Genomic DNA, 23,329 nt, shown 5'->3' with positions numbered 1-23,329 from the left:
ATTCTTAAATTAAAGCTAAGCTGACAGCTCAGTGCTATTTTTCTTTTGGTATTTGAGCAAAAATCTGAAATTAGCATTGAGTCCCTTCTAAGTGTTACACTAAGGTCTAAGGTCAGCAAGCCTCAAAGAGTTCTATACATTCTATGGTTAAGGGTAAAGTGGTTGGTTTTAGTAATCTGTACTGCGCATGAGACTTAGGCGGGCTTTGCACGTTGTGACATCGCAAGCCGATGCTGCGATGTCGCACGCGATAGTCCCTGCCCCCGTCGCAGGTACGATATCGTGTGATAGCTGGCGTAGCGAAAATTATCGCTACGCCAGCTTCACACGCACTCACCCGCCCTGTCGCTCTGGCCGTCGCCCCGCCTCCTTCCTAAGGGGGCGGGTCATGCGGCGTCATAGCGACGTCACACAGCAGGCGACCAATAGCGGCGGAGGGGCGGAGATGAGCAGGATGTAAACATCCTGCCCACCTCCTTCCTTCCGCATATCCTACGGAAGCCGCAGTGACGCCGGTAGGAGATGTTCCTCGCTCCTGCGGCTTCACACACAGCGATGTGTGCTGCCGCAGGAACGAGGAACCACATCGGACCGTCGCGTCAGCGTAATTATGGATTACGCCGACGCTGCAGCGATGATACGATTACGACGATTTTGTGCTCGTAAATCGTATCATCTAGGCTTTACACACTACGATGTCGCATGCGATGCCGGATGTGCGTCACTTTCAATTTGACCCCACCGACATCGCACCTGCGATGTCGTAGTGTGCAAAGCCGCACTTACTCTGCAGATTTTGGACCACGTGAGACTGACATAATGCCATAGCTAAAAATGATATTGAGTTCTTGAAATGATGTTTAAGACCATTTAAAGAGACAAGGAGAATCAGAGGGTGTGGTTAATTGTATTTAAGTTGGACCACACTTCATAGGGAAGAATGGGACGATTCTCAACCAGACGAACCAGAGAGAAGACGGCTTGCCATAACATCACAGCTATGTAAGATAAATGGACTCTTTTTCTCTATCTTCTTATCTTTTTTTCTCTCTTAACTAACTAAAGCCAAAACATTATTTTTCTGTAATGACTTTAACCTTTATTGAATAAACCCACATATGATTTTACACCTATATTTTTCTTCAATCATTATATACTGGCTAAGCATATTTTACGTCAAATCCTATTTTTAACAATCCGCGCCAAAAACAAAATACTTCAGATTTGGGACACGTGGCTAAACTCTGTATATGCATCCCCCGTCAGTCATCTGTTTCCAGGGCAAACTGTCTGATAATACAAAATGGGTCAAATAGGGTCAAAGAGAGTGTTACGCAGGGAGTTCACCCGTTCAACATGTCAATATTCAAGGTGTTTAAATCTCTCTTGTTGTTACTGCTCGGGCTACCCCGAAACGCCATCTAATTCCCTCCCTCCCCCCTCCCCCTCCCTGGTTGCCTACTTGCAACCATCCATGGTTCTCCCCCTCCCCCCCACCTCTCTCTCCCCTCCCTTTTCTTATCTTCCTTTCTTACTCTCTGGTTCTGGTTGTTTGGAACCCTCGTTTTGAGGATTAAAGAGTAAATTGGTAGGTTGACTCTATACGTATTGGGTATTGATTAACCTAAAAAAGTTGCAACTTGCATCAGACATGATTGTTGGTGGTGTGACAGGAAATGTGAATCATAATCAAAGGTTATACTACCACGTGTTACAGCGTTGTTCTTTTTGTGTATTATTGCCAATGATACCTGAATTTCTCCTTTTTGTAATGTAACTTCCTACAATAAAAATTGATTGGATAAAAAAAAAAAAGATATGAAGTCCCCCAAAATATGCTAGCTTGTTGCTAGGAAGGTACTGACTGGACTTGAGGCATAAGTAGTGACCCTGACACCAAGTATTAATAAAAATTTGGTAACACTCGGACTGTGAATTGAGATGGTGGCTGACAGGCACTACACTACACCTGAACCCCTTGTTTTTACAATTTTGGGATCTTTTTTTGCAAGCTGTAATACCTATTGCCAGTATAACAGACAAAAGGGATGTAGCAGTGCTGAGATTGTTGATTATTAGTAGCAGATATCAGGACAGCTTTAAATCTCTCCCTGCCTGTGAGTAAGCTGTCCCGTGCTGTCCCTATATCACACACTGCAGGAACAGACCGTATGTAGCACTAAGAGGAGGATTTTTTTTTGCAGCAGTTCCATGATTTACACAGCTGCTAGCACAGTGGACACTGTCTTCAGCCCTTTAAAGGACTATTTTGGATTCTGCAGCAGGAACACTATCTCATAGAACAAACTGCACTGTCCCTATACCTGTTTCTATGATTTATACAGTCCCTAACAGCTAATGCTAAATATCTTCAGCTCTTATAAGGACTATTTTGGATTCTGCAGCAGGAACTCTATCTCATAGAATGAACTGCACAGCCCCTATACCTGTTTCTATGATTTACACAGTCGCTAACAGGTAATGCTAAATAGCTTCAGCCCTTAGAAGGACTAGTATTAGTTGGCTGGAAAAACGCTGTACCGCACACAGTACAGTCTCGCTACACCGGCAGCTCAGGAATTAATGCGCCTTATATATAATTATATAGCGCTTATGATGCTATTATTAATATTATATATTAATTATATAGCGCCTATGATGCTGTGCGGCCAAGCCAATCACAGTAACACCACAACAAAGATGGCTGCTGTGTTACTGTGAGGACAAGCAACGTCAGATGTGTTCATTGGCTGGAAAAAGGCGCCAGGAAGTCCAGAAACGAAAATGAAAGTACCGGAGAGATTACCATATTAGCCGTCGGATAGCGAATACCTCGAATACCCCATTATCCGTCGGATATCGAATAGTGGCGAATACATTCGCTCATCCCTAGTTATTATTTACCTTGTTTATTTAATTGATACCTACTGATATTCACAATATTTTACCTGTATGCCTCTGGTTTACTATATACATTATCTTGAATACATATTAAATACTTTTGTTTGCTATTCTGGTACCATCTGGAATTTATATTTAATATCTATTTTTGCTATCCTGGTTTTTATGTAGATTTTTGGTGTTCTGGGAATTTGTGATATACCTGCCTTACGGCTATGTGCTCATGTGCCTATGAAACTTTTTATGCTCCAGGTTTCTATTATCATTCCTTATAGCGCTGCTTTATTGGTGTGGAACACATATTTGCGTTCCACTACTCCAGCGTCCCCTGGAATGACGTTACCTTAGTGCACATGAGTCTTTTTAGTGTGGAGCGTTCCATTCAGCATGCGGTTATACTTCCGGTTATTCCTGGCACTCCCCTTATTACTCTACTTCCTGTGTGCGCGGTGTTTGAGTGTTGTGGAATGCATTTGCAATCCACACACTTTTCTATGACAACTTCCTGTTTTGATCTGTGTCTACCCGGGTGATCTAATTCCGGTGCGCATTTTGGAACGCATTTGCATTCCACACACTGAATTTATTGAAAAAGCTGTGACAATTTCCAAGCAGTATATCTTACTTATACCATATTATTTATTATACAATTCTGGTATACCTAATAGGATTCTCAATATTATTTATTTGATCCACTATACATTTTGTTATGTTTTGTACGTAAGAACCGTGGATGAACTAATTTACTTCTTGTTTCCTGGGTCACAGTCTGAGCAGGATATAAGAGCAAGCATACACCAGGACACTTCAGGTATCACCCTCCTGCACCACCTTCCTGGTACCCCAGGGAGACTCCTGCATTGACTTTCTACTCCCTGGCTGTCCCCTGATGAATCCCTGGCATCCTTTGGGAGGAAACGCGTCGGGACGCTGTCTCTGGACACATTTTTTTCAGATACGTTTTTTTTTTACTCTTCATCTACTTAATGGGAGTCTTCTGTTTATTTCTAAATGGTGATGTTGTTGTTTGATCTGTGCAGGGCTAATTAGGGCTACAAAGGGTCTCCCGTCGGTGAATAGGGGCGCCACAACCCTAGGGCGTCATACCCTCCATTGCTAGGTAGGGAGAGATTTATTAGGGTTTATCTAGGTCCAGTCTGAATTTTTTTTCCTCCCACCTAGCTTCTGTTATTACACATTCTGCACAATTGTTTGTTTTATTTTTTTTTGTGTGTTTTTAGTCTTTGACCTTTTAATACCATTATTAAAAGTTATATTTTAATGGGGTTTTCTTTTTGGTAAAACTGCTTATATTTTGTCCCCATCTTATCGGCTGCAGCCCGGTATTGTATACTCTGCCTGAAGTCCACAGCGTGCGGACATGATCTGTGCCAGTGCGCTGTGCCTACAGCATGTATGTAGCAGAGCTAGAATCGTTGTGGGACCTTGTGTGGATTCCGTCGGAATTAGGTTTTTTTTGGGGGGGGGTAATAAAGAGGAGAAAGAGGGAGGGGAATTTTTGTATTTTATTTTCAAATATAGGATTTTTTCTGTGTTTTGCTTTTTATTTCTTTTTACTTACAGATTAATAAAGGGGTCTCAAAGCTGCCTCCCATTACCAATCTAAGGCTTAGTGGCAGCTATGAGCTGTCATTAACCCCTTATTACCTCGATTGACACCACACCAGGGTAATTGGGATGAGCTGGGTAAATTTCCAAGATTGTGGTATCTAATGAACAATTCTGGGCGGCTACGTTCTGCTATTTTTAAGCTGGGGGGGAGCAATAGCCATAGGTCCTCCCCAGTCTGAGAATACCAGCCCCCAGCTGTTGGCTTTATCATGGCTTGTTATCAAAATTGGGCAGACGGCAAGCCGATTTTTAAAATTACTTAAATAATTTAAAAAAAAAACAAAAACACACACACAAGATTAGGATGTCCTACAGCACTAAGCAAACATTAAAATCGGTTCACTCCATAAAATTGCGCTATCGTATGCTTCAGCCCTCAGGACCTCTTATGCCACTGACAAATAACCCCGACTTTGTACCAGGGGCTTCGTCCAACAACTTTCTTGGAAGCTCAAAACAGAGCCCTCTGAGATTGAGGGAGGTATCTCTAGGTGGGGTTCTCCTCTCACTCTTGGAGATTATAGGGAACCACAGTTTTAGGAGACAGTTTCACTTTGAATATGCCCAATTAAAACATTTCCTATCCACACAAGATCACAAATTCACGCCTTGGCGCATTCCCGTCCTCCAACCCTCTTTGAAAATCTTTGCTGCACAGAAAGCAATACTAGACATGCCATTTCGAAGATTTATGGGATTATGACATATGAAGCGGTGAAGCCCCCCCCCTATCTGTGCTGCATGGGAGGCAGAGCTTAACCAGGTGTTTACTGAAGATCAATGGCAGTGTTGCTTCCGCCTCACCCACAAATCTGTGGTGGCCACAAGGATGCAGGAGACCAGTTACAAAATCCTTTCTAGGTGGTATAGGGTTCCAGCATCTCTTCATGCATGGTGCCTGGAAATAGCTGACTCATATTGGCACTGTGGAGTACAAGGGGGCACCATGTCCCATATCTGGTGGCACTGCCCGAACTTTGTGGCCTTCTGGGAGAAGGTGTTGGAGGCGCTACAAGAGGTCATGGGGATTACAGTCCCTAAACGCACTGAGGCAGCCTTATTATTTATGTTTAAAGTATCGGAAAAGACCTATAAGAAATCCCTGTTGGGACATCTCCTTAAGGCCGCCAAGACAGTAATTCCACGGAAGTGGAAAGTGTCGGACCCACCAACCCTGGAGGAATGGGTGCTGGAGGTGAACGTGATTCACTGAATGGAAATGGTGATGGCCCAGTCACGAGGACAGTCTACGGAGATAGCCACTAAGTGGTTTAATTGGGAATCATTTCTTTCTGGCCCAGGGTTCCTTAAACTAATCTCATGGACAATTGACCCCCTAGCATTTATTATTTACAGTAGCCATATATTCTTTTTTTTCTAGTTTACAGCCCAGCGAATGACTTACCAGGCCTGGCCAATATGTAGAGATGAGCGAACCGGCCGTGGTTTGGCTCGAGTTCGGTTCGTCGAACGGAGGTCCCATTCGAGTTCGGTTCGGCGAACGTTCGACGAACCACTCGAACCGCATAAGAAACAATGGCAGGCAATCACAAATATATAAAAACACCTAGAAAACACCCTCAAAGGTGTCCAAAAGGTGACAAACAACTCACAACACAACACACACACATGGGAAAGTGACAAGGACATATACTCATGCGAAAACAAAAGAGCTGGACAAGGAAAAAGAGGAAGAGACACAGATATAGGCATGGCACGCCCTTCTAAAATCATGTAAAACACCGCAAGGTGACTCCAAGTGGAGTCTCCCTTTTTTCCAAAAATTGGGCCCCACACACACCCACCCCTTCAGTGGCAGCACTTGTGCCCCAGTTGTACACTTCACAGCTAGATTTGCATCAAGCACATTCAAAAATATGCCATACTTAACCGTCCCCAGGATGACACCGGGGTAGGTAGCAAAGTCTTTACTGATCCCAGTTCTGTGCATCTTGGATCATTTTTAAAAACAATGTAAGCAAGGGTTACTCCAAGCGGAGTCTCCCTTTTTTCCAAAAATTGGGCCACACACACACCCACCCCTTCAGTGGCAGCAGTTGTGCCCCAGTTGTATACTTCACAGCTAGATTTGCATCAAGCACATTCAAAAATATGCCATACTTAACCGTCCCCAGGATGACACCGGGGTAGGTAGCAAAGTCTTTCCTGATCCCAGCTCTGTGCATCTTGGATCATTTTTAAAAACAATGTAAGCAAGGGTTACTCCAAGCGGAGTCTCACTTTTTTCCAAAAATTGGGCCACACACACACCCACCCCTTCAGTGGCAGCACTTGTGCCCCAGTTGTACACTTCACAGATAGATTTGCATCAAGCACATTCAAAAATACGCCATACTTAACCGTCCCCAGGATGACACCGGGGTAGGTAGCAAAGTCTTTCCTGATCCCAGCTCTGTTCATCTTGGATCATTTTTAAAAACAATGTAAGCAAGGGTTACTCCAAGCGGAGTCTCCCTTTTTTCCAAAAATTGGGCCACACACACACCCACCCCTTCAGTGGCAGCACTTGTGCCCCAGTTGTACATTTCACAGCTAGATTTGCATCAAGCACATTCAAAATACACAAGCACGTTAGTCTGTCCACATTGTCACTGGACAGACACGTGCGCTTATCTGTCAGCAAACACCCAGCAGCACTGAAGACACGTTCAGAGACAACGCTGGCAGCTGGACATGACAAAATTTTCAAGGCGTAAGTGGAGAGCTCTGGCCATTTTTCAAGATTTAAAGCCCAAAATGAGCAAGTCTCCATTTGCAAAGTAATGGCATCGATGTTCATTTGGAGATACTCCTGTATCATCCTCTCCAGCCGTTGACTATGTGTCAGACTTGTTGTCTCTGGTGGCCTTGCAAAGGAGGGTCTAAAAAAATTATGAAAAGATTCAATAAAATTGCTGTTACCAGCACCAGATACGGTGCTACTGGTACGGGTAGACTGTTGAAGATGACGAGACCGTCCCATGTTTGTCAAGTTACAACTGGGAGATTCACTCCCTGCACCTGCAGGGTTGTTTGGTGGAAAAGTCGAGCTAAGATCGAGTAACAGCTTCTGCTGATACTCCTGCATACGTGCGTCCCTTTCCATGGCTGGAATTATGTCACAAAATTTGGACTTGTACCGGGGATCTAATTGTGTGGCAAGCCAGTAGTCATCATCACTTCTAATTTTGACAATACGAGGGTCATGTTGGAGGTAGTGCAGCAAGAAGGCACTCATGTGTCTTGTGCAACCATGCGGACCAAGTCCACGCTGTGTTTGTGGCATAGAGGTGCTAACCGTTCTTTCTTCCTCTGACATCTCCCCCCAACCTCTTTCAACTGAAATTTGACCAAGGTCTCCCTCATCCGCTGAGTCTTCCATGTCCATGGACAGTTCGTCCTCCATTTCTTCATGTTCTTCTGCACCTTCCTCAACATTTCGCCTGCTACCATGCGCCCTTGTTGATCCCTGTCCCCCATGGTCCCATGCCTGTCACGTTGGTGATGATGAACATCTGGACCTTGGTGATGTTGTTGTGTCTTGCGCATATGAATCCTCCTGTAGTTCCTACCCTTCCTGTTGTCCCACCCCCTGACTCCAAATAGTGTTTAGCGTGTGCTCCAGCATGTAAATGACTGGAATTGTCATGCTTATAATGGCATTGTCAGCGCTAAACATATTTGTCGCCATGTCGAAACTGTGCAGAAGGGTGCATAGGTCCTTGATCTGAGACCACTCCATCAGGGTGATCTGCCCCACCTCTGCATCTCGTTGGCCCAGGCTATACGTCATGACGTATTGCACCAGGGCTCGGCGGTGCTGCCAAAGTCGCTGTAACATGTGGAGAGTCGAATTCCAGCGTGTCGCCACATCGCATTTCAGGCGATGAACCGGCAGGCCGAAAGACTTCTGGAGCGATGCAAGTCGCTCAGCAGCGGTGGTTGAATGGCGGAAGTGAGCAGACAGTTTTAGTGCCCTGTTCAGAAGGCCATCTAGGCCGGGATAGTGTGTTAAAAATTGCTGGACAACAAGGTTCAACACGTGAGCCATACAAGGCACGTGTGTCACCTTACCCAGGCGAAGGGCCGCACCCAGGTTTGCAGCATTGTCGCACACGGCCTTACCAGGCTGCAGGTTGAGTGGAGACAACCATTTATTAAACTCAGTCTCCAGAGCTGCCCACAACTCAGCCGCTGTGTGACTCCTATTTCCAAGACATGTCAAGCTAAAGACCGCCTGATGCCGTTGCGCTCTGCTGCCAGCATAGTAATGAGGGGTGCGTGATTCCTTCTGCGCAGTGAGAACGCTGGTGGCCTGACCAGGCAGGCTTGGGGCGGAGGTGGAGGACCCAGATGAGGTGGAGGAGGCAGAAGCAGTGGCGGAACTTGGACAGACAGAGGATTGACACACAAGTCGTGGGGACGGCAAGACTTGTGCAGCAGACCCTTCACCATCTATCACCATAGTTACCCAGTGCCCAGTCAGCGACATGTAACGTCCATGTCCATGCTTACTGGTCCAAGTATCGGTGGTGAAATGCACCCGTTCACACACAGAGTTTCTCAAGGAAGCGGTGATGTTGTGTGCGACATGCTGGTGTAGCGCGGGCACACGTTTCTTAGAGAAGTAGTGGCGACTGGGCATCTGGTACTGGGGCACAGCGACAGACATAAGGTCTCTAAAATCATGTGTGTCCACCAGGCGGAAAGGCAGCATTTCGGTAGCCAAGAGCTTACAGAGGGATAAAGTCAACCTCTTAGCTTTGTCATGGGTCGCAGGAAATGGCCTTTTATTTGTCCACATCTGAGGGACAGAGATCTGGCTGCTGTGTGTAGACTGTGTTGAGTAAAGTGTCCCTGAAAAAATGCAGGTTTGTGAGGAAAGTGCAGGCGTAGACATGATGTTGGCTTCATCCAACGTTGGTGCTATCGATGTCTGAGAGAGCTGTACACACGCACTTGTTTCCCCTTCCAAACCAACTGACGACCTACCAAGCAAACTGCCTGTTGCGGTTACAGTGGTAGAAGTTGTGCGTGGAAAACCAGGTGTGACAGCTGTCCCCACAGTCCTAGAAGATGAAGAGCGTGTGGATGCACTGGAAGGGGCAGGCGGTGGATGGTTCGCTCCGCTAGGCCGCATTGCAGCACGGTGAGCTTCCCACTGGGACATATGATATTTATTCATGTGACGATTCATGGAAGAAGTTGTCAAACTGCTGAGGTTTTGCCCTCTACTAACAGAATCACGACAAATTTTACAGATCACATAATTTGGGCGATCTTTTGCTATGTCAAAAAAGGACCAGGCTAGGCAAGGCTTAGAGGGCATGCGACCTGCTGATCCACCCCGACTAGTGCTCAGAGGCACAGTGGTGGCTGAGGATGCAGTTGTAGACGTGCTACCAGTACTCCGACTCTGTCCAGGAAGGAGCAAGGTAACTTTGTCGTCAGTTGCATCCTCCTCCACCGTCTCTGTTGACCTCCTCGAGGGCCTGACTGTGGGTTGACAGTAGGTGGGATCTAGAACTTCCTCATCAATTGTTGTGTTTGCACTCCCCTCACCCTCAGACCGAGCCTCTTCTTGCCCTGACCGAATATTTAAGTTGTCATCCCAATCTGGTATCTGCGTTGAAGACTTTTAGGGGAGTGGCAAAGGATTCCTCGGTGATATGCGGAGACTTTAATGTCCCTATGTGTAAATCCCTAGATTGTTCCCACCAAGTCCCGGCCAGAAAAGAGATGGGCCACCTGATCCGTGAGTTTCGTTTCCATGATATATGGCGATATGCTTATGCAGGAGAGAGAGACTACTCTTTTCACTCCCTAAGGTTTAACACCTACTTTAGAATAGATTATATCTTAGTAGATGATTTGTTACTGTTGGGTTGTGACCAGATCAACATTGGCCCCATTACGTCGTGAAACCACGCGCCCGTTATGTTAACAATTTCAGATGAGGGTCCTACCCGGTCTCGTTCCAAATGGAAACTGAATGATTATATGCTCACTAACCAAGTTACAAGCGATAAAATCACTCGGCAATTAACAGAAGTTTTTGCCATTAATGATAATCAAATGAAACTCTTTGGGTGGCCCATAAGGCCTTTGCTAGAGGTGTCCTTATCAAAATTGCAGCAATGGAGAAAAGGAAAAGGTTAAAAGCATTTAATGATATTTTGTCTAAACTCCAACTCCTGGAAAGGGCAAACAAGGCCAACCCTGTGACATTTTCCTTGACTCTAGGTGAAGAAGCTGTGGAAAAAAAGCGCAATAGGGTCTTACCCCAATATATATAGGGTGCGATCAATGAGCAGTACTACTCACCAGATGGAGTTGTGAAAGTCACAACTACTGTAAAAGCATGAAAATCCTGATCACGGCAGCAGCAACCCAAGCGGCAGATAGCAGAGAGAGGTAGAGACGGGTTTTTCATATGCCGCGCCAATGATCACCGATCAGAAAGATTGAATTAATGTATCTTTATTTTGCACAGGTCGATGCGTTTCTGGAGGCTCAGCTCCCTTCCTCAGGACTGTCAAGCACAAGAAAACATCAAATCTCAATTTTTTGATTTGATGTTTTCTTGTGCCTGACGGTCCTGAGGAAGGGAGCTGAGCCTCCAGAAACGTGTCGACCTGTGCAAAATAAAAATACATTAATTCTATTTTTCTGATTGGTGATCATAGGCGCGACATATGAAAAACCCGTCTCTACCTCTCTCTGCTATTTTCCTTGACTCTATTAGAGGTCTGAGAGATCAGCTGAGATCATTTATGCTGTATTCCTATGAAAAAAATCTAAAAAAGCTTAAATCCAAATTCTATAGCTTGGGTGATAGAGCCGGTAGGGTCCTAGCAAGTCGTGTGAAGAAAAGGGAGGATCGGATGGCCATTCCCTTTTTGATTATGCACGACGGGTCCAAAGTTTTAAACCCTACTCATATAGCTAGTGAGTTTAAAGAATACTATTCCCAACTATATAATCTCAAGTCAGATCCTAAAACACACCAGCCCACAAAGGGTGAAATTTCTTCTTTCCTTGCTAAACTAAATGTGCCCAAACTTTCCCCCACGGCTCTGGCTGCTCTTAATGCCCCCCTTACTGAGGAGGAAGTAGTTTGGGTTATTAATTCCTCTAAGAGACTTTCTGCCCCCGGGCCAGATGATTTTTCTAATTCTTACTACTGCCAGTTTGCGCACATCTTGGCTCTATTTTTGGTTAGAACGTTCTCACTATGGAGACAATCTGAAAGTTTGGCTGCGACAATCACTACTATTCCTAAACCGGGGAAGCCTCCAACCTCTCCTGGTAACTTCAGACCTATCTCTCTTTTGAATTGTGATGTGAAGTTATATGCAAAAGTCTGGGCTAATAGACTCCTCTTAGTTTTGCCAGCCCTGGTCTCCCCTGACCAAGTGGGATTTGTCCCAGGAAGGCAGGCTAGAGATGGCACTAGAACAGTGATTGATTTGATGGATTTTATTGAATCCAGTGGTACCCCTGGTGTATTCCTGTCTATACATGTGCAAAAAGCATTTGACAGAGTACACTGGGACTATGTGGACGCAGTTTTGGACACATTTGGTTTATCTGGCCATATAGAGAATGCTATTATGGCCTTATAGAAAAAAACAAATGCTTCGGTCTGGGCAGCGGGCTTCTATTCTGATAGATTTGACCTGACCCGCCAGGGTTGCCCCCTTTCTCCTATAATTTTTGCTTTAGTCATGAAGCCCCTGGCGGAGTCCATTAGGCTCAACCCGGAAATCTCTGGAGTTAAAATAGGCCCTGTAGAACATAAGATCAGTCTATATGCAGACGATGTAATACTCTCTTGCACTGATAGTGAAAGATCATTGATAGGGATCAAAAACGCTCTCCTTGAATTATCTAAGATTTCATATTACAAGCTAAACGAAGGAAAATCTGTTCTCTTCTCAGTTAATCTTCCAATATCTGTTAGAGATAGAATCTCCTCACTGGTCCCATATACTTGGGCCCAGGATGGATTTTCGTACCTAGGGCTAAGGATTTGTAAACTTTCCAATATTGTCAAATAGAATTTTAATACTCTGCTTGATTCCATTCGAAAGGACATAGACAATCAAATACATTTACCCCTTTCCTGGATGGCGCGCATTCAGATAGTTAAGATGATATTCCTACCAAAAATTATCTATTTATTCTGCTGTCTTCCCTAGAGGTTCCCCAAGAGGTTTCTCTCTCTCCTGCAGGCAGTTGTGAGCAGATTTATTTGGGCAAGAAAGTAACCTAGGGTTGGTATGTCTACCTTATTTTATAGTTATTCACATGGAGGTCTGGGGGTCCTGAATTTTTATTTGTACCATAAAGCAACAGTTCTAGAGGAGTTAAGGGAGTGGTATGATGCTTCTTATACTCACAAATGGGTGCTTGTGGAGAAATACTTGGCCTCGCGTGGGACTTTGAGATTTCTACTGGAGGCGCGAGTACTTAGTTCCTTTGCCCCCTCTCTTCCCCTGCAGACAATGAAAGTGGCATTTTCTTACTGGTCTGATCTGGTCTCTACTGGTCAGGTGACTAAATTTGAGTCTCTCTCTATTAGAGCCTTGGAGCTTCATGTGGATGGCCTCACGTTAGGCAATTGGGTGAGGAATGGTATTATGGTCATGAAATGTATTCTCTTAATTCAGGAGTTGAAACCTTTCTCTGTCCTAGTGGATGAATTCGGCCTTCACAAAAATAACTTCTACCAGTATCTGCAAATTCGGCATTTTTTAAATTCATGTGTATTTCCCTTATCCTGTCATATCTTGTCTTATGTCTTATCCTGCTGTTTGCTCGCCAATACAGCGTTTTTTTAGTTCCTTCTCCTCTCAAAAACACGGCCTCTCGGTAGTATATAAAGTGTTTAATTCCCCCGGTAATGGTCCTAAACAAGCGTATATGAGGCGCTGGGAAGGGGCTCTTGCTTTCTCCTCAACCCCAGACCAATGGTGGTCTGCTTCTGGCGACCTACAGAAATATTCCTCCTGTATCAATCATCTTAAGCAGCTTAAGAAAGTTCACTTTGACTGGTACTACACCCCGCTGAAGATTTCCAAATTCCGTGGTTCCTATCCCCAATCCTGCTGGAAGGGCTGCTCGGGTGTTGGTTCCCTAGGGTGTGGTGGGATTGCCCGCTCATCCGGCCTTTTTGGGAAGAAGTGTCTAACATTATTACCTCAGTTAAAGGCCTGGCTGGAAGTCTGAGCGGTTTTGGGGGTGGGTTTACATATATTCCCTGGCGATTTGAGACCAATAGTATCACACATTCTAATAGCAGCACGTATGTGTCTGGCAGACCACTGGAGAGAAATAACTATCCCCTCTAAAATGGAAATTATCCAAAAAATCAATAAACATTACCAATACGAGCTCCTTCTGATGTCAGATCTGTTTACCAAAAATAAAATAAGGAATCGTTGGTCCCCCTGGGTGGTGTCCAAATTCTCGTCCTTCCAGTCCTGATTGGTGGACCTGTTATCTTATTACCTATCATCCCTACCCTTGCTTCCTATGTTGCAAATTGTATGCCCTAACCCTAATATGCAGAATTTTCAGCTGTTATCTGTCTTTACTTTGAATTGTATTGTCCTGCTGTTATAGGACAAATTTTTCCAACTGTCCGCATGTTTGTTGCGGTATATAACCTGTATTATGCAAAATCTTAATAAAAAATTATTGAAATAAAAAAAACAAGCATATGTGTAATAATTTGTTGAACAGGATGACGACACACAACTTATTTTCACAAGACAACCTTTTTAAGTTATCACCTATTCCCATTTAGGGTCCATCTGCAGAATGGAGAATTTCTATCTCCATTATAAAATGAAATGGCAGGTTGGATGTCCAACCACAGCTTAATTCTCTCTCTATGGGGCTGCAAGAAGACGCCCAGTGGAGTGCACTGCCACATTGTACGAAAATAAGGAAGTGGCTGTCAATCACGGCTAATGATGACTTAGGCGGCCTTTGCACGTTGCGACATCGCAAGCTGATGCTGCGATGTCGCACGCGATAGGTCCCGCCCCCGTCGCAGGTACGATATCATGTGATAGCTGGCGTAGCGTAAATTATCGCTACGCCAGCTTCACATGCACTCACCTGCCCTGCGACCGTCGCTCTGGCCGGCGACCCGCCTCCTTCCTAAGGGGGCGGGTCGTGCAGCGTCATAGCGACGTCACACGGCAGCCAGCCAATAGCGGCGGAGGGGCGGAGATGAGCAGGATGTAAACATCCTGCCCACCTCCTTCCTTCCGCATATCCTACGGAAGCCGCGGTGACGCCGGTAGGAGATGTTCCTCGCTTCTGCGGCTTCACACACAGCGATGTGTGCTGCCGCAGGAGCGAGGAACAACATCGGACCGTCGCGTCAGCGTAATTATGGATTACGCCAACTCTGCACCAATGATACGATTACGTCGATTTTGCGCTCGTTAATCGTATCATCTAGGCTTTACACACTACGATGTCGCATGCGATGCCGGATGTGCGTCACTTTCAATTTGACCCCACCGACATCGCACCTGCGATGTCGTAGTGTGCAAAGCCCACCTAAGGCTCCATTTACTGCCAATAAGTGATGGTGCCAGAGGTATCAACCCCACCAATACGCTAGCACTTGTACTGTGGATAGATTACAAAGGAGTTGTCCAGTAAAAACAAGTTGACCACAGTGAATCTATATAAGGTATATAATTGCCTTATTCTGTCTGTCTGTCTTGCTCCAAAATGATGTAATTACAGTGACAACCGTCACATTGGTTGCTCAGCTCGGCCACGCCTCCCGCAAACACGCCCCCGCACACATTGGCTGCTCGGCCCCGCCCCCCGCACACATTGGTCACTCGGCCCCGCCCCCCGCACACATTGGGCACCTACACACCTCCCCCCAGGACTACTCCACCTATTAGACACCTCCTCCCCAGGACTACTCCACCTATTAGACGCCTCTCCCCCCAGGACTACTCCTCCTATTATACTCTTCTCCCCCCAGGACTACTCCTTCTATTATACTCCTCTCCCCCAGGACTACTCCTGCTATTATCCTCCTCTCCCCCAAAAACTACTCCACCTATTATACTCCTCTCCCCCAGGACTACTACTCCTATTATACTCCTCTACCCCTAGGACTACTCCTCCTATTATACTCCTCTCTCCCCAGGACTACTCCTCCTATTATACTCCTCCTCCCTCCAGGACTACTCCTCCTATTATACTCCTCTGCCCCAGGACTACTCCTGCTATTATCCTCCTCTCCCCCAAAAACTACTCCACCTATTATACTCCTCTCCCCCAGGACTACTACTCCTATTATACTCCTCTCCCCCCAGGACTACTCCTCCTATTATACTCCTCTCTCCCCAGGACTACTACTCCTATTAAACTCCTCTCCCCCCAGGACTACTCCTCCTATTATACTCCTCTCTCCCCAGGATTACTCCTCCTACTATCCTCCTCTCCCCCCAGGACTACCCCCCTATTGTCCTCCTCTCCCCCCAGGACTACTCCCCCTATTATCCTCCTCTCCCCGCAGGAGTACTCCTCCTATTATACTCCTCTCCCCCCAGGACTACACCTCCTATTATACTCCTCTCTCCCCAGGACTACTCCTCTTATTATACTCACCCCCTAGGGCTACTCCTCCTATTATACTACTCTCTCCCCAGGACTACTCCTCCTATTATACTCCTCACCTCCAGGACCTCCTATTATACTCCTCACCTCCAGGACGACTACTCCTATTATACTCCTCACCTCCGGGACTACTCCTCCTATTATACTCCTCTCCCCCCAGGACTACTCCTCCTATTACACTTTTCTCTCCCCAGGACTACTACTCCTATTATACTCTTCTCCCTCAGGACTACTTCTTCTAATATACTATTCTCCCCCCAGGACTACTCCTCCTATTATACTCCTCTCCCCCAGGACTACTACTCCTATTATACTCTTCTAAATAAATAAATCTTTATTTTTATATAGCACTAACATATTCCGCAGCGCTTTACATATATCAGGAACACTGTCCCCATTGGGGCTCACAATCTAAATTCCCTATCTGTATGTGTTTGGAGTGTGGGAGGAAACCGGAGAACCCGGAGGAAACCCATACAAACACGGGGAGAACATACAAACTCCTTGCAGATGTTGTCCTTGGTGGGATTCGAACCCAGGACTCCAGCGCTGCAAGACTGCAGTGCTAACCACTAAGCCACCGTGCTGCCAGGACTACTCCTCCTATTATACTCTCCCCCCCAGGACTATTCCTCTTATTATACTCCTCTCCCCCAGGACTACTCCACCTATTATACTCCTCTCCCCCATGACTACTCCTCCCATTATACTCCTCTCCCCACAGGACTACTCTTCCTATTATACTCCTCTCCCCCCAGGACTACTCCTCCTATTATACTCACCCCCTAGGACTACTCCTCCTATTATACTCCTCTCTCCCCAGGACTACTCCTCCTATTATAATCCACTCCCCCCAGGACTACTCCTCCTATTATACTCTTCTCTCCCCAGGACTACTCCTCCTATTATACTCCTCCTATTATAGTTCTCCTATTATACTCCACTCTGAGGGGTGCACAGCATGGGGGATGGAGCACGATGGGGGGGTGCACAGCATGGGGGGATGAAGCATGATAGGCGTGTTCAGCATGGGGGATAGAGCTGATGAGGTGCGCAGCATGGGAGATGGAGCATGATGGGGGTGTGTAGCATCGGGGATGGAGCACGATGGGGGTGCACACCTCCCTCCAAAACACACACACACATCACCACACATGCACCGCTCAACACACCACACACACTGGGAACCACAAACACCACCCTACACAGACACCCACACACACAGACAACACCGCACACACACAACATCCAAAACACAAACACCGCGGCACACACAAATATACGCAAACACCGCGCAACACACACACTGCACAAAACATAACTCCTCCCAAAACACACACACCCCACACACACACACACAAACCGCGCAACACACACAGCACCACACACACAACTCTGCAGACACACAGCGCTCCACAAACAACGCAACGCAAAACGTAACACAAACAACACCGCACTCACACACCTTCACACCCAGACAACACCCAGAACATTTACAGCGCCCTACACAAACACTTGGCAACTACACGCAACAACATCTCAATATATAACAAAAATCATACATTAACTACACAATAAATTCTAGAATACCCGATGCGTTAGAATCGGGCCACCATCTAGTAATCATATAAATACCTGTATATTAAGGAGCTGCTAAGGTCAAGTGTTTCACTGGTGTAATCACTGAGTATGAATGGGAAAACAGGATACTGCATTAAGTCATTGAACGATCGTCCAGCATGTTTGTTCAAATGAGTCAGATACTCAAAGTTGGTTATCTGTCCAGAACACCACAGTTGTGTCAGAGCAGTAATGTTTCCATACTTTAACAGATTAGGAAGATCATTGGATAATATTTTTTGGAAAACGTCATCTCGAACCTTAAAGAGAAAACATACAATTTGGATAATGTGTATTTAAAAAAAGCTATTTAATATATTTTAATGCAAACATCGAAAAACAAAGGGTATGTGTACATTACATTTTTACAGAGGTTGTCCAAGTTTGGTACAAAAGTCTGCAGGCACTTATGTGACTACAGACATCTGAACCCCTGCATCGAATATAGCATGTTCTGTCATGATTCTCCGATGCCAGTCACCAATCATGTGACCGTAAGTATGCGATATGCATATGTCCAGCCAGCCACATTCCAATTAGATGTCTGTGGCCTTGCTCATTTCACTTGTATTGAGGGAGGCTGCACATTTCTATTTGGAATGCAGCGAGTTTTCTAAAGCTTTTCAGGTGAGTTCCAAGTAGGAAAAGACATGTGCCCATGGCTTAAGCGGTAATTTAATGATGCAAAAAAATACTTTTTGTACCTAAATGTGAATCAGTCTTTCTAATACATTTACCTCATTTCTATTCCCTTACTACTAGTGTCCTGTCTTGCTTCCTCCTCCCAACCTTCTTCTATCCTCTGTTCTTGTATCTATGGACCCAATACAACAAGAGGTTTTCACCAGAATTTCGTCATAAAACTGCTTGAAATGTCACAATTTTTGTGACTTTAGTCATTTCTACGTCAGTTCCAACCAATTACGGCAACTTTTTTAAAAGTGGGCAGAGCAAGAAAGGGACAGGGCATGGCCAAAATGCTCCCAAATGTAATCAAAATGTAAGCCAGATAAGTGGAGTAACTTACAACAAAAATGTATGCCAGCCGAAGGTATATAAAGATGATAGTTGCACGAGTTTCATTAAGTTGTGCATGTATATTTTCACATATGATAGTAGTAGTATACAGTACAGTGCCCCCTGTAAAAATGATACGTAAAGATCTGATGCTCTACTAATGAGTAATATACAATAGCAACCATTTGTAAATGAGGCTCAGAGTACACTTGGGACAGATCAGCACATGATTGCTTTTTTGGAGCGCACTTCCTTTCTGATTTGCATATGTACTTTTAAATGAACATTCATGTGCTGTATGTAAAATTACAAAGTAATCTAATTAATTTTTAACCATTTTTGTTATGCCATGCACTTACCTTTGTATTGTCAAAAGCCAGCAACAAAGTTCTACCATTTGTTAAAAATGTTTCTAAAGCATTATCTCGTAACTGCCACCAGCGTTTGTGGACTTCTTTTATTTCTTCATAAGTCCAGGAAAACGATGCAAGTTCTGATTCCCCAAGCAGAGTCTGTAAACAGCAGAAACAACAGTAAATTGTGTATTTTTGTAAAGAATGTAAAGGAATTCTGTCAGTCTATACTTAGAACATACTCTTGTAGGAGATACAGCCCCCATAGAAATTGGAATTGCTGCTTCTGTTCTGAAAAACTCGAATTTATAAATTTACTAGAAATAGGCCCGATAATATCGCATCGGGAGTGCGGTGAAATTAACATCTGTCTATGCTTATTGGTGCTGACAGGAGCAGTGGACATGTATCACACTGTTTGTGCTTTCCAACATATCTGTTGTATGTCATCCCTCTGCATTTGTGTATTCTATGTGTTGCGTCATTTGACCTTTTTCACCCCTGTGCACTGTCTCTTCCTTGTTTTGTGCTGTTATATTGGTATTTGGTGTTGTGTTTCTTGAGCTGTGTTCACTATGTGGTGTCTCCCCTGTGTGATGTGTATGTGTTTACACTATGGTCTCTTGTAAGCTGTTGTGACTATAATTGGAAGCGGTATATTGTTTTGTGCAGTTTGATGTGTGTGTGTGTGATTGTGCTGCATGCCGTCCTCCCCTGTATCCGGTGGACTCACACATCAGAACACACTCACACATCAGAACACACTCACATATAAGAACGCAAACATCATAACGCACACTCGCAAATTAGAACACACACATCAGAACGCACACATCAGAATGCACATTCGCACATTAGAACACACACACACATCAGAATGCACACATCAGAATGCACACTCACAAAATCGCACATACCGGTACAATTGTGCGCACAAACTCAATCTGCTTCCGGTCATGTGATGATCCTGCAGACCTAGAGCTCAACGTCCAGCACAGTGCACAGTGTCGTAGGTCCTTATGCGTGCCGAGAAGCAAGCGATATCGCTGGATGTGATGAGTGTGTGGATGCGATCTGTAGTGTGATTGTGTGTGTGTGTGTGTGTGTGTGTGTGTGCGCGCGCGCGCGCGCGCTCGTTTTCATGTGTGTGTATGTGATCTACTACAGTATGTGGCCGCTACTGCGCGTGTGTGGGAAGAGCGGTGACGTCATCGCTACTTGCTACACGTGCAGTTCGTGCCCGGAAGCTGTGGTGATGTGCATGTCACTTCCACAGGCACAGTTGGTCTGCGCTTGTGCAACTGGCAGTGCCGTGGTGCATGCTGGAATAGGGTTACAGAAAATGGCAATTATGTATGTAGATAGAAACATTCTCCAATATCCCTGCTTGCTGTCAGTGAATAGAAACATTCCCCAACATCCCTGCTTGCTGTCATTGAATAGAAACATTCCCTAGCCTCTCTGCTGGTTGTCATTGAATAGAAACATTCCCTACCATTTGTGCTTGCTGTCAATGAATAGAAACATTCCCCACCATCTGTGCTTGCTGTCAGTTAATAGAAACATTCCCCAACATCTCTGCTTGTTTTCAATGAATAGAAACATTCCCCACTATCCCTGCTTGCTGTCAGTGAATAGAAACATTCCCCCAATATCTCTGCTTGTTTTCAATGAATAGAAACATTCCCCACCATCTCTGCTTTCTGTCAGTGAATGGAAACATTCCTCACCATATTTGTTTGATGTTAGTGAGCGGAAACATTCCCCACCATCTCTGCTTGCTGACAGTAAATAAAAAAGATTTCCCAACACACATCAGAATGCACACTCACACATCAGAACACACACTCACACATGAGAACACACACTCACGAAATCGCACATACCGGTACAATCGCGCGTGCACGCACTCAACACATAGAGTGATACCACGTGCTTCCGGCCATGTGATCATCTCGCAGGTCCTGGAAGATCACTGCAGTGTGTCACAGGTCCTTATATGTGCCGAGAAGCAAGCAATATCACTGGATGCGGTGAGTGTGTGGATGCGATCTGTAGTATGATTGTGTGTGTGCATTCTCATGTGTGTGTGCGAGCGCGTTCTCATGTGTGTATGTGATCTACTACAGTATGTGGCTGCTACAGCGCCAGGGGCAGCGGGTCGATCCCCAGGAGTAAAATGACCAGGCCCGTCGAACTGACGCGATAGATATGTGTGAGGACGGCCATACCTATCTATCGTGTTAGATGGCAGTCCCACATCTGCTCTATTGGACACTGGCTCACTGGTGACGACGATCCCGCATATCCTTTACCAAAGATTTTGGGCCGATTCTGAGCTCTCTCGTCCAGACCCGGACCTTACTGTATATGCTGTTAATGGACAGACAGTATCACAAGTAGGGTTCAAGGAGGTAATGATAAAGGTGGGGAGGGAGGAGCTAAAGGGCCAGGGACTTATTGTGGTGGATACTGATTGTTGTTAAAGAAATCAAACAATGATACTAGGCACTAATGTTATTGAAAATTGTCTAGGAGAAGTTCTTTTCTTGCTCCAGCAGGTTGCAGAAACTGCCAGCACCGGGCAGCATAGGGTCCTATAGGAAGAGATCAAGGCCATTCTGCAGAGACAACAGGTAGAGTTGTCTTTTGGGGAGATTGGCAGTGTACAGGTAAGCGACCCATTCCCCATTGTGTTACCCCCAAGAAGTGAAGTTATGATTTGGTGTCGGGCAGCGATAGGCCTCAGAGGGCAGGATTACCAGGCAATGGTAGAGCCCATGTACTCAGATAGAAGGCCCACAGTCCTGAAAGCCAGGGGGGTAGTTGATGGATGCAAAGAGAGGGTACCTGTACGAGTTTTAAACTGTGGAGAGGAAGAGGTCAAGCTGCCCAGATATGCTACCATTGTCAAGTTGTTCATTGTCAACCAGGCGGAGGACAACAACTCCAAGGAACAGCTGGAGGACAGGTGTCAGAAGCTGAATGTCGGCACTGATTCCACCCCTTCTTACAAAAGTTTATCGGGTGGTGCAGGAATATAAACAGGTCTTTAGTAAGCATCCATTAGACTTTGGGGGGAATAAAGGGGTTCACCATCAAATACCCACAGCAAACCATCCACCTATAAAAGAGAGATACAGGCCTATACCACCAGCTCACTATCAGTGTGCTAACGATATGTTATGGGAAATGAAGGAGGCTGGGGTTATTAGAGATAGTTGTAGCCCCTGGTCAGCCCCACTTGTCCTAGTAAGAACAAAAGATGGCACAATGAGGATGTGTGTTGACTATAGGCAGATAAACCGCATAACACACAAGGATGCTTACCCATTGCCCTGCATTGAGGAATCACTGTCTGCATTGAAAGCTGCTAATTTCTTTTCCACCATAGATCTTGAATATTTCTGCCGCCTTCGACACTGTTGACCACAGTCTCCTTCTCTCTATGCTCCATTCTATCGGCCTAAAGGACACTGTGCTCTCCTGGTTCTCTTCCTATCTTTCTGGCCGTTCATTCAGTGTATCATTTGCTGGCTCCACATCTTCTCCTCTCCCTCTCACTGTTGGGGTCCCTCAAGGTTCAGTCGTTGGCCCTCTTCTTTTCTCCCTCTACACTGCCCCGATTGGACAGACCATCAGCAGATTTGGCTTTCAGTACCATCTTTATGCTGATGACACACAGCTCTACACCTCATCCCCTGAGCTCACCCCCGCTGTACTACAGAATACAAGTGACTGCCTGACTGCAGTTTGCAACATTATGTCTGCTCTCTATCTGAAACCTAACCTTTCCAAAACTGAACTACTTCTTTTTCCTCCATCCTCCAACCTTCCTAAACCTGACATCTCCCTCTCTGTGTGTGGCACAACGATAAGTCCTAGGCAGCAGTCCCGCTGTCTGGGTTTTATACTTGACACTGATCTCTCCTTCACCTCCCACATACAATCTCTTGCCCGCTCCTGCCGCTTGCACCTCAAGGACATCTCTAGAATCCGCCCCTTTCTCACTATGGAAACGACAAAAACCCTCACCGTGGCCCTGATCCACTATCGCCTTGACTACTGTAACTCTCTATTAATTGGTCTCCCCCTAACTAGACACTCTCCTCTACAGTCCATCCTTAATGCAGCAGCAAGGGTCA

General features: G+C 45.5%; 1 protein-coding gene across 6 annotated transcripts in view; it reads right to left on the bottom strand.

Moving 5' to 3' along the window:
* The window catches only part of LYST (lysosomal trafficking regulator), a 1,763,279-nt gene that overhangs the window by 505,334 nt on the left and 1,234,616 nt on the right, over window positions 1-23,329 (bottom strand). For all 6 annotated transcript variants that reach the window (XR_012751618.1, XM_075339737.1, XM_075339736.1 and 3 more), the window contains exons 38-39: window positions 19,191-19,343; window positions 17,830-18,074 (exon numbers count right to left, since the gene is read on the bottom strand). Coding sequence is in view for 5 of the 6 variants with exons in the window: in XM_075339737.1 (XP_075195852.1) it covers window positions 17,830-18,074; window positions 19,191-19,343 (398 nt within the window). In the remaining variant the exon portion in view is untranslated. The remainder of the gene's footprint in view (window positions 1-17,829; window positions 18,075-19,190; window positions 19,344-23,329) is intronic.

This window comes from Anomaloglossus baeobatrachus, chromosome 3 (assembly GCF_048569485.1).
Source record: "Anomaloglossus baeobatrachus isolate aAnoBae1 chromosome 3, aAnoBae1.hap1, whole genome shotgun sequence".
Lineage (NCBI taxonomy): Eukaryota > Metazoa > Chordata > Amphibia > Anura > Aromobatidae > Anomaloglossus > Anomaloglossus baeobatrachus.
This window is presented reverse-complemented; position numbering and strand designations above follow the sequence as displayed.